The sequence below is a fragment of the Myxocyprinus asiaticus genome, chromosome 2 (genome assembly GCF_019703515.2).
Source record: "Myxocyprinus asiaticus isolate MX2 ecotype Aquarium Trade chromosome 2, UBuf_Myxa_2, whole genome shotgun sequence".
Lineage (NCBI taxonomy): Eukaryota > Metazoa > Chordata > Actinopteri > Cypriniformes > Catostomidae > Myxocyprinus > Myxocyprinus asiaticus.
Window position 1 is genome coordinate 32,143,925 of NC_059345.1, and position 12,222 is coordinate 32,156,146.

The 12,222-nt window shown below is 37.2% G+C and overlaps 1 protein-coding gene across 1 annotated transcript in view; it reads left to right on the plus strand.

Annotated features, from left to right (window-relative positions):
* LOC127451329 (myosin-binding protein C, cardiac-type-like) overlaps positions 1-11,664 on the plus strand; it is a 54,242-nt gene extending 42,578 nt beyond the window's left edge. The window contains exons 29-32 of the mRNA XM_051715925.1: positions 2,772-2,931; positions 3,464-3,600; positions 4,891-5,077; positions 11,315-11,664. Coding sequence (XP_051571885.1) covers positions 2,772-2,931; positions 3,464-3,600; positions 4,891-5,077; positions 11,315-11,346 — 516 coding nt within the window. The 3' untranslated portion in view covers positions 11,347-11,664. The remainder of the gene's footprint in view (positions 1-2,771; positions 2,932-3,463; positions 3,601-4,890; positions 5,078-11,314) is intronic.
* Positions 11,665-12,222: the final 558 nt, after the last annotated feature.

Here is a 12,222-nt window from a genome sequence, read left to right on the forward strand (position 1 = left end):
AAGCCTCCCTCCACTGATAGCCTGCCAGTGTCTATCTAAAGCAGCTAAGCTTGTGATCACTGTAAATGAGTAATGTATGTGCACTATTCATCAGTGGCACAGATTTGCATGGACTGTATTTGAGTTTTAAGCCTCCCTTGTGACATGTAGTTGGCCAGTGGTACTGGACTGTGGTCAAGAAGAACAGCATCCAGAACATCCAGTACCCAAAGCTCCAAAATGACCCTGGCTGCACACCTGTGCCCTCTTTCAGTGCAGGCATGCTGTAATCTTAGCTTGCGGCCTTGCCCTGATTTAAGTGCTGTCATTATAGTGCGCTCTTTACCTCTTTGTGATATTGAGCTACTAGGTTAGCAGCTAAATAAAAAGCACCCGGTTTGGGTTTCACCTCACATTGTTACTAGAGCCAGTCTATTCCTCTTGCTGTGTCCAGAACAGCAGGCAGGAAGACAGTGTATTATCAAGTTTCACAGGACAATCTCAATCAGTAACCGGAGGTGCCCTGCTGCTAAATATAAAGCACTTTAGGCTGCAGGCCATGGGGCACACTCATGGGCAGGTGACTTACCAGTAATGACAGTTCGGCTCAATAAATGTCAAAAAGATCATATGTTGTTTTTGCCTATTGTCCATATCAATGGACAGAATAATTTTGTACAGGATATTTAATAACAATGTGACAATGTTTAAAATGTTACAACACATTACTGTATAAATTAGATTAGCAGGGATAAGTGTGACATTGCATAGCTACATACTGTATGCTGGTCATATCAGGAGGACAAAATGATTAAAGGGGTCATGATATTAGGAATCAAATTTTCCTTGATCTTTTGACATATAAGAGGTCATTGTACTATAAAAACATACTGTAAATTTCAGAACTCAAAACTTCCTTCTCTCTGCAAAAAGAGCATTTGTTAAACCAAGCTGCTAAAACGACTCATTCTCTACTTCCTCCTCTTTGTGATGTCACACTGTAGTAGACATTTGTATCTGACCACCTCCACAACACATCACCACCTACTTTACTTTTAATCACTTCCGTAGCCCACCCAGTAGCGCTGAGCAATGAGATGGCAAGGAGAGAGCAGGTCAATCAAGAGCAGAGAGCCAATCATAACAGTGGGTGTTTACTGTCAAGACTTAAAGAGAAGCAGCGCCAAAACTGAGTGTTTCTGACAGAGTGTCAGAATGAGGGTGGAAAATTATCATGTTTTACAAATATAGGACTGTTTTTTGTGCAAAAGACTTTTCTAATACAGTATTATAAGTGAACCTTTAAGGAACATGTTAAAATAATATATAGGCATGTAATGTGGTAATATTATACAGGCTAGTTTTTTGATTTTATATACATTTTTATTGTTAAACTGCAAAAAATCTGTTAGAAAATAATACATTTAGTGAGGTTATGCAGATGGAAAAACAAAAACAAATTGCACTTATATTAAAGATACATCCTCTGAAAACAGATCTTAATATCCCATGCAATTTTAAAGTAACATTTAAAAAGCAAAGTATATTTAACTTGTTTTAAAGATGTTTTGATTTTTCCTGGAAAACAATACAAAGATACTAAGAAAAGGTGCACTCAATTTGTTACTCATTAAAAGTCTTTTACCTCTAAAGAAATGTATTGTACTTTTAAAAAATATGTTTAAAATAATATACACTGAAGTGCAGATTGACTGGACACTTTACTATCCCATAATCACTCCTGAGCTGAGGAGACTTCACGTCAAAATGATGGATTTAAAAAAACAGCTGATAACTGCGAGTCGAGTGGCTCTTCTCAACTGTAAATGATTTACACTCACCGGCCACTTTATAGGTACACCTGTACATCTACTTATTCATGGGATTATCTAATCAGCCAATTGTCTGGCAGCAGTGTAATGTATAAAATCATGCATATATGGGTCAGGAGTTTCAGTCAATGAGTTACCGTAGCCTTTCTGTCAGCTCAAACCAGTCTGGCCATTCTCTGTTGACCTCTATCATCAACAACGCATTTTAGTCCACAGAACTGCCGCTCACTGGTTGTTTTTTGTTTTCCGCACCATTTTCTATTCACTCTAGAGACTGTTGCGCATGAAAGTCCCAAGAGATCAGCAGTTTCATAAATACTCAAACCAGCCCGTCTGGCACCAATAATCATGCCACGGTCAAAATCACTGAGATCACATTTTTTCCCCATTCTGATGGTTGATGTGAACTTTAACTGAAGCTTCTGACCCATATCTGCATGATTTTATACATTACACTGCTGCCACACGATTGGCTGATTAGATGTTCGCATGAATAATTAGATGTACAAGTGTACCTAATAAAGTGGCCAGTGAGTGTATATACCAAGAAAGTTGCTCTTTGTGATTAAATGAGGCTTGTTTAACAAAACAAGAGTACATTATTTTCACGTTTGTGTTATAGAGCTGTTAAGCTTGTAGTCCAAACACCTGGAAGACAATTCGCTATGGGTTCCCTCAGGATTTTCCTATGGGTTTTTTGAACTTATGAGTAAAACAAGGTCTGTGGTAAACATTACTTGACGATACGTGGACATTTTGTTCTACATTATAAATTACACACATTCATACCTCAAATGTTATAGTCTTGATAGTTTCTAAGGTCACTTCCATTCTGCTGCACCAAACTGGTGCAGCTTCTAATCAGAATAAAAATAGTCTTGCAATGTACAGCATATGATACTTTGTATTATACAATGCATAATACTCAATGTATATTTGTGTTTTTTGGTTCTTTTGAAGGAATGGTACACAGTGTATGATCAGTATCGCCGCACTAACTGTGTGGTGTCAGACCTGATCATGGGGAATGAATATGTGTTCTGTGTGTACGCCATAAACATGGTGGGTCTGAGTCCAGAGCCTTGCCTTTCTAAAGACAGTGCCTACATCCAGAAAACAGGTGACTATCTCTGCCCAGATTCTTCTCAGTTTGGTCCATGCCTGCTCACTAGTCTGCAGTGTAGATATCAGAAGGTTTCCGCTAGAATTAGATGGTTAGATGAAGAGACTGTCAGGTTCATTTAGAAGACCAAGTTTGTACATTATGTAATGCAGTATAATGCAGTCATTTTATTTAATTAAACAAATTTGTCAAATTTATCATTAGTACTGTGAGGCAGGATTACATCTGGTCAAATACAAAATGCATGCATACATGTATATACTGTACAGTATACAGAAATGCTTATTTGAATAAAATTAACATTTGTGTATGTATGCATGTATATGTATGCTTTGTATAAATGATTCCTCCTACTTAAACATCTGAGACTTTTTTTCTTGCCACTGTTGCCTTTGGAAAAGTATATATTGTGAAAAGCACCCTGCAGATAAATTGAAACCATTGTCTTGCAGTTAATGTCAGTTTCAAGACATTTATATCAGTATTTAGGGCCCATTCTTGTGTCTCATGTGTGACATTGATGTTTTAGGCATTGTGTACAAATCTCCCACCTACAAAGAGCATGATTTCTCTGAGGCCCCCAAGTTCACACATCCTCTCATGAGCCGCTCGGTTATAGCTGGATACAACGTTACACTCAGCTGCTCTGTTAGAGGCATCCCTAAGGTGAGCACTTGTGACCGCAACATTAAATGTCATACTGAATGTTATAAAAATACAGAATAATATCACCCTGCTTTTGAAATGTTTTTGATAGCTTCATACTGTTTTACACTTAAGTTGTGTTTATGACAACCAAGTTTCTTAGCCCAGATATCAACAGGGCGTAAGAAATAAAAGCAAAAGGATGGATTGCTATCGTAGCCACCACCTGAATATACCACCTGAGTAAAAGCATTTAAAGGGATATTTCTTCCAAAAATTTAAATTCTGACATCATTCATTGACCCTTATGTTAATTCCAAGCCCATATAATTTTCACAGCCTCGGTCAATATTGACTTTCATTGCATCTTTTTTTTCCTTATAATGAAAGTGAATCATGACTGAGGCTCTCATTCTGCCTAACATCTCATTTTGTGTTTGAAGGAAGAAAGATAGTCATATGGGTATGGAACAACATGAGGGTGAATAAAAGATACAGTTTAACTTTGGGGGTGAACTAACCCTTTAAACTTAAGGATAATCTGTTTTCTAATTCCTTAAATTAAAATTCTCTCATCATTTACTCACCCTCATGCCATCCCAGATGAGTATGACTTACTTTCTTCTGTAGAACACAAACAAAGATTTTTAGAAGAATATCTCAGCTTTGTAGGTCCATACAGTGCAAGTGAATGGTGAGTGACCAACATTTTTAATCTCCATAAAGTACATAAAGGCAGCATAAACTTAATCCATACAACTCCAGTGATTTAATCCATGTCTTCTAAAGCGATCTAATTGATTTTGGGTGAGAACAGTCCAAAATATAACTTATTTTTCACTGTAACTCTTGACATCAGCAGTATGCTTGGCGATCATGATTTCAAGCTTGACTACACTTCCTAGCACCATCTAGTGCTCTGCGCATGCGTCAAACAATAGGAAGTGTAATCAAGCTTGAAATCAAGATCATGCCTAGAGACTGCAGTGGCAAGATGTAAAGTGAAAAAGGAGTTATATTTTGGTTGGTTCTCACCCAAAATCAAGTAGATATCTTCAGAAGACATGGATTTAACCACTGGAGTCATATGGATTGCTTTTGTGCTGCCTTTATATGCTTTTTGGACTTTAAAAGTTTTGGTCACAATTCACTTGCATTGTAAGGACATACAGAGCTGAAATATTCTGCAGAAGAAAGAAATTCATTCACATTTGGGATGGCATGAGGGTGAGTAAATGATGAGAGCATTTTCATTTTTGAACTATTCCTTTAATTAGATTTTAATTGAATATATTCCATTGTCTTCTGCAGCCTAAAATCATATGGTACAAAAACAAGATGGACATTACAAATGAGGCCAAGTACCGTATGTTCAGCAATCAGGGTGTGCTGACTCTGGAGATCCGTAAACCATGTCCATTTGATGGAGGTGTGTACATGTGTAAGGCAGTCAATGCCAGCGGAGAGGACATGGTAGAATGCAAACTGGAAGTCCGTCGTAAGTACCCACCTCTAACTCAGAAACTATTTGCTGGTAAAATTATGACATGGATGTGAGTCGGTGCTAGGTATACTGAAGACAAATATTGGTTTAACTAGATATACATACATTTATAGAGGAGTTCTAAAGAGAGTTATTTGAAAACTTCGTTCTTGTAAAATGGTTTGTTTTTATTTGCACTGGAATAGTCATGGTATTCCTTCCTGGCAAACCAAAAACATTCCTCAGCTTTGTATATTTTAGCACATTCCACTATAGAAAAAAAGTGAAAAATGCAAATAGTCTGATATGAGGTGTTGTTCCATCTGAATCCAGCTCACTGTTACTGTATGTATGATGGTCGAATGTGCATCGAACATAAGAACATAAGAGAACACTCTTATGTAATGACCAAGTAAGGGATAATCCATGGCTAGGTGTGCGTTAAATGATTTTAAATGCACAACGTGGAGGTGAAGAACCTCCGTGAAGTGCATTTAAAATCGTTTAATGCACACCTAGCTGTGGATTATCCCACTTATACCATGGCCACATGCCAGAATTGATTAGCTACAGCTGTAATATATTTTTTGCAGCACAAATTTAGACTGGAAGAATAAAAAAATAACGGTTAATTGTATCTAAAGGCTGTAAGATATGCAGCTAAATCAGACGCAGAGGAAAAATTAGTACGACCACACACTTGGTCAAAACTGTGAATTGAAATGCACAATCCAGAAATAATAATATCTACAGAATGTAGAGGGGTTGGCACTATAGGGAAAATTTATTATTACATTTACATTATTCATGTCATTTTCACATTGTCACAAAATCCGACGTTACAAATGTGGTAGTGAGAGTAAAAGTACCACTTACTGTATTATAAGGGGAAAACCATTCAAAACACTCCGGAATCTGCAGATTTTGAACACCTGAGACATCAGTATGGTATCCATCAAGGCTGCACGATTGACTGAGTTAATGAAATCGCAATTTGTCCCTGTACAGTAGTGCTTCACCACAAGAACGTGTTCACCTGCGTTTTGTAAACAACTGCACTTATTCAGCATTTGAGTCAGAGATGTGTGAGTGCGGGGGGCTTCTAGTGGCTATAGGCAGCACTTCAGCATATAACATACACATTATGTTACAGTTTAAATCGTCTTGCATCGCCTTGCTGGATGCGAAAGACGCATTTAATAGGTCCTGATTTCAATCTCTCACCCTCCGTGCAAAACACGCTGAATTCCATTATATTAGCTATGCTGATGAAAGTGGTTAAGAAATGTTTTCAATTGCTATTTCTCACACTGCTTGCTGTGATTAAATAGTGATTAAAACTGACCGGAACTAGCATTCAACAGTTTGAACTGCATGCATTCTAGCCAATCAGAATCGAGTATTAGAACAGGCCATGGTATAAATTAAAGATATATGCTCAGACATATAAAGCAAAATCCATGGTTTCTGTTTGTATCAACATTTTTTTGTCAATCTGTCATACCTTAGAATGAGAGTACTTTTCTTCTTCTGATTGATAGTTCAACTTCTGATTGTCATGTACAAAACTTATACATTGATAAAAAAAATTTCCAAAGAAACATGGATGATATTCCTGACATACATCAACATTTTTCATTTTGGCAAATAACCTTTTGATTGGACCTTGAGGTGTGTCTAAAAGTCCAAAATGGATCCATTTCCAGTGATCCATGATTCCTGAGGTGTCATTTTTTTTAATAACGCCTCCTTGCTTCCTGTTTTCCATCACATTCCCCAGTACCCTCATCCTACATCTGAAACTGCTCACTTGTTTCCCCATTCACTATCCTTAATATAATGGATGCCATATAGTTCACAATATGGAAAAGGAGTGAGTGAATTCAGATGCAACACAACGTACTGTTTGAATACTGTACACCAGAGAGACTCTAAAGCTGTTGTGTGTTCAGCAGCTAGGCAGCTTTTCTGTGCTCATGGCCATTGGAAGATCTACTTATGAGGCACAAAGCCTCAAATTTTCATCCATCCCTAAAACAGCAATAAAGTCATCAGTAGCATTTATTGATAAGACGATTGATAAGTCTGTTACCAACAGACTGTCAGAGAGAGAGAGAGAGAGAGAGAGAGAGAGAGAGAGAGGGAGAGCACACAAACCCTGTGTGGGTTTGTTTACATTTGAATTAACGAGCATGCTGTATTTGAACATTCTGTCAATGTAAGTCTATGGGATTTTTCAAATGTTTTATGGTCCACTGTGCAAAAAACATTAATCCGATCAGTTAGAAAAGAAATAGCACACTATTCCAGAACAGTGTAAAGGTTTGTACCTAGTTTGGTGGATGGAACTTGAAAGCTCTAGGAGGGGAGATAGTGTTAGAAATGTTTGTTTCCATTTAGGGATTTCGCAAAAACACTAAATAAAGTTTATAGGATAGAGCGCAACAGTCTGGTTCCAGAAGTAAAAATCCCATTAATTTTTCCATAGTCTAATTGATTGTCAATGATAACTCTTAAAACTTTAAAGACAGACCTACCTTGAGCTCCGAGGTTGTTTATCGAAGGTATATGCATCCGCTGAAGCCATCTGTTTGCGTTATTTCAACCTAATTGTTTAAAATCGCGTTTGATGGTGGAAATTCATGGTAAACAATTACAGTACCCATGGTCCAGCAGAGTAAGCTTCACCAATCAGAGAACCGTGGCAAACTAAGCCCGTGAAATGTGCCTCAGATCGACTGCCCACTTCCATGATGCACAGGGAATAACAGATATAAATACATAGATGCCTTATTTGGCTAGTTTGGATATGTCAAACGCGGCAGCATCTTGGAACGGTCTGCAAGGCGAGCTGTTTGAATGCAAGTGAATGGAGATGCCTCAGACTGCTGCATAAACTGCTTTTGTGTGGAAACTGTTCAAGTAATGAATTGACTGACTGGAGTGCTAATTTTCAGCATGTTTGCCATGAAATATTAATTTGTAGAGGACATTATTTGCAGTTTGCTATGGGAAAATAAACATGTTTTAGAAGTCTGGAAATTGCATCAAGTAAGATTTATTTACAGTAACTTACTATCATAAAACTCTGAAAAGTTCTATATACAGTATAAATACAACTTACTATGTGTAGTAATATGACCTTAATATTGATGTTATATTATATTTTGGATGTCAGATTAAAAAACAAATTCATGATTTGAATAAACAAACATATTATGGATGTTTTTATTTTCCTTTATGCCATTGCGTTTATGATCACTAGTAGCACTGCTTATATATTTGAAGCTTGCAGCATCAGACAGTGCTCTGAGTATCAACATTATTTAGAAGAGCGTTTTACCAATATTCAGTTTAATTTGGAATTTTATATGATCTACTGTAAAATGTTGCCCAATGTTAATGGAAAATCAGATAATGTGAAAGTTGGCTGGAAAAGACTTTACTTTTTCATGTGTTGACAAACGGCTCCTGACCTTTCCAATGTGGCGGATGCTCCAACGTATCGCAGTTGATTGGAACAGCTGCTAATAAAGCGTCTACGTATGTATATCTATGCTGTGAATGACATAATCGAGTCAGTGACTCTTCAGCCTTAAACTATTTATCTATTTGTTCATATCAGAATATTTAGCAATAAACTGAAAATAAATTGTTTCTATACTTATAATCAATAACCTAAAATAAATAGTTTTATATATTCCCATAATTTTTTATTCAATTGCCTCATTTGAGGTGCTTCATGGGATTGTAAAAACACAGTTACAAAAAAGTTGGGACAGTATGAAAAATGCTAATAAAAGCAAAGAGTAATTTGTAAATTATATTCACCCTTTGCTATATTGAAAGCACTACAACTACACATTATATGATGTTTTACCTTGTGAATTTCATTGGGGGTTTTTTATGTACAGCCATTTCAAATCAGATGATTGCAACACGCTCCAAAAAAGCTGAGACGGGCAATTTAATACTAAAAACAATTTGACGAGTTTAAATAAGGCGATGTGAAACAGGAGATGTTAAACAGGTGAGGCAATCGTGTCATAGTATATAAGGAGCCTCCAAAAACAGCCTAGTCCTTCAAGAGCAAGGATTGTTCAAGACTTGTCAATTTGCCAAGAGATCTTCATCATATAATCCAGCACTTTGAGAACAATATTCCCCAAAGACAAATTGGAAGGATTTTGGGCATTTCACCCTCGTACAGTGCACAATATATTTAAAAGATTCAAGGAATCTGGTCAAATCTCAGTGCGTAAAGGGCAAGATGAAAACCAGTTCTGAATGCACGTGATCTCCGATCCCTCAGACCTCACTGTCTTCAAAACATAATTCGTCTGTAATGGATATCCTGAACATGGGTTTGGGATTACTTTAGTAACCCTTTGTTAGTCAACACCACTCGCCGCTGCATCCACAGATGCAAGTTAAGAATTTACTATGCAAAGCAGAAGCCCTACATCAACACTGTCCAGAAGCGCTGTCTCGGTCTCATCTTAGATGGAAAGTAGAACAGTGGAACTGTGTTTTTTGGTCTGAAGAGTCCACATTTTAAAAAAAATTTGAAAAACAAAGCCGTCATGTTATCTGGGCCAAAGAGGAAAAGGACCATCCAAGCTGTTGTTAGCATCAGGTCCAAAAGACAGTGTCTGTATGGGCCAGGGGTGTGTCAGTGCCCATGGCTTGTGTAACTCGCACATCTGTGAGAACACCATGAATGCAGACAGATATGTACAAATTGTGGAGCAACAGATACTGCCATCCAGCATTGTCATTTCCAGGGACGTCCCTGCAATTTCCAGCAGCACAACTTCAAACCACATACTGCCCGGATTACAAGTGCCTGGCTGTGTGAGCAGAGAGTGTGGGTGCTAGATTAGCCTGCCTGCAGTCCTGACCTATCCCCAACTGAAAATGTGTGGTGCATTATGAAGCACAACATCCGGCAACGAAGACCCCGTACAATTGTGCAGCTAAAGACCTACATAATGAATGAATGAGGGAAAATGCCACTTTCTAAACTTAAACTTGTGTCTCCAGTGCCCAAATGCTTAATAAATGTTATTAGAAGAAATGGTGATATTTCACAGTGGTAAACATTTGACTGTCCCAACTTTTTTGGAGCGTGTTGCAATCATCTGATTTGAAATTACTGTACATAAAAAACAATGAAATTCACAAGGTAAAACATCATAAATGTGTAGTTGTAGTGCTTTCAATATAGCAAAGGGTGAATATAATTTACAAATCACTAATATTTGTTTTTATTAGCATTTTCCATACTGTCCCAAATTTTTCGGAATTGGGGTTATAGTTTGTGCCCTCATGAAAGACGGTAAGTACACAGCCTTGTACCTTTTGTCTTTTTTTCCGATTTTCAAACACGTTTTTGCCTCAAAACAAAATTTGTGATGTTGTGATTTACCTTGGAGCTGGTTGGTTTAGCTCATGGTTTACAACTCTTTTATGAAGGATTTTTTGAAAAGTTTATGGGAAAAATTAATGGGAAAAATACTTCCGCAACCCAGACAGCTGAATAAGTGGCCAACATAATGAGTGGTTTATGGGAGTAAAACAGTCCACTACACAGCAAATGCAATTGTTCACTAAGAATTTGGACACCACCACAAAATGACTGACATCCAGTATAGTGTACTATACATGGAATAGAGAGCGATTTCAAACACAGCATACTGCCGTATTTATGCTAATACCTGTACGTTTTCATTTGAAAACGCGTAGCTTTTGCTACATTTATGCTTCTCATCTGCACTAGGAGTGTTTTCCTCCACCAAAAAGCAAGCATTTTGAAAACGCTCTCCATAAGTGCATACTTAAAAAAAAAAAAAAGCCATTATAAAACTTGGGAATGGAAACGGACTAGTGTTGCATATGAGTGTATCCAGTTAGATGTAAATCTAAATTATTTCACCAGATTCACTAATCCATGATTGTTGTTTTTTCCTGGACTAATAAAAAAAAAGATCACATAAACACAACTTAAACATGACACATTAAACATTCCTCATAAGATCTGATATTTACTCAACAAAAATGGTTGAATCCTTCACTTTGAAAATGTAAGTTTGGTATGCATTCAAGTTTGTTGTAGATCACTCACATTTTGAAGCAAGTAATACATTACTTTGAACCTTACTGGTAATTTTGGAGTGGTTCATGCTACATTGGTAGCCTTTATCCTATAAATCGAGGATGCCATCTAATAATGTTCCTTTCACTTGTTTACAGCTCAAGTCACAAAAGAAGACATCAAGAAATGAAAGAGAAGAGATGTAATGGGCTTGTCTCAGGGTTTGGAGAAATTGTGACTCTTTGTTCTCTTTCTGTCTTCTGTCCTAAACATTGACCCCCATGACATGTCGATGATCTAATAACAGAGCATATTTTATTGGTTTTCTTCATTAGCTTGTGCTCTCCGATTCTCACTCACATACAACGCCCTTGTGCTTAGGTGTGATTTTGTGTCTTTATTGCTTGTATTCATTTTATTTCATGTCATTTCATTGTGACTCAGTATTTTTCCTTCCACACTGGAATGTTATATAATATACTAAATAAAGGATTTTGTTGACATTTAATGATATTGACTGTTTTTCATTTAAATGCACTCTAATATGATTCAAGAAAAAACATTTCCAGTTTCATTTACACTTCAGTGAGTTACAAGTAGAGTAAAAACAATTGCGCAAATCTTATTATACATTACAACCAGAATTTCTGGGGATTTGTTTTAACTAACACATGCCAAGGACACCATTAATTACTGAGATGCCATACTGGCATTGAGAGAGGCAGACAGGTGTTTCCTCTTAAGTCTACATATATCATGTGACGCACTCTCCTGTCTAGGCCAGCGATGGCACGACCAGCAGATGCATTTTTCAGGGACTCACATGGTTCACACTTCACAGTATGCCCCAGAATCAACAAGATAATGTAATGTAACAAAGCCCATACAAAGCCAATCGGGAAGCTTCAACTCATTGGTATTATCCACAAGAGCTGATAGCATAGCTGACTTGCATGGCTTTGACTGCTCTGGGATGGTTTCCAGTAGCACTATAGTGGCAGTGATTTGGGAGGATAAAATGTTTGATATGAGGCCCAGAAGTGCCGTGCCAAAGGTGTCACAATGA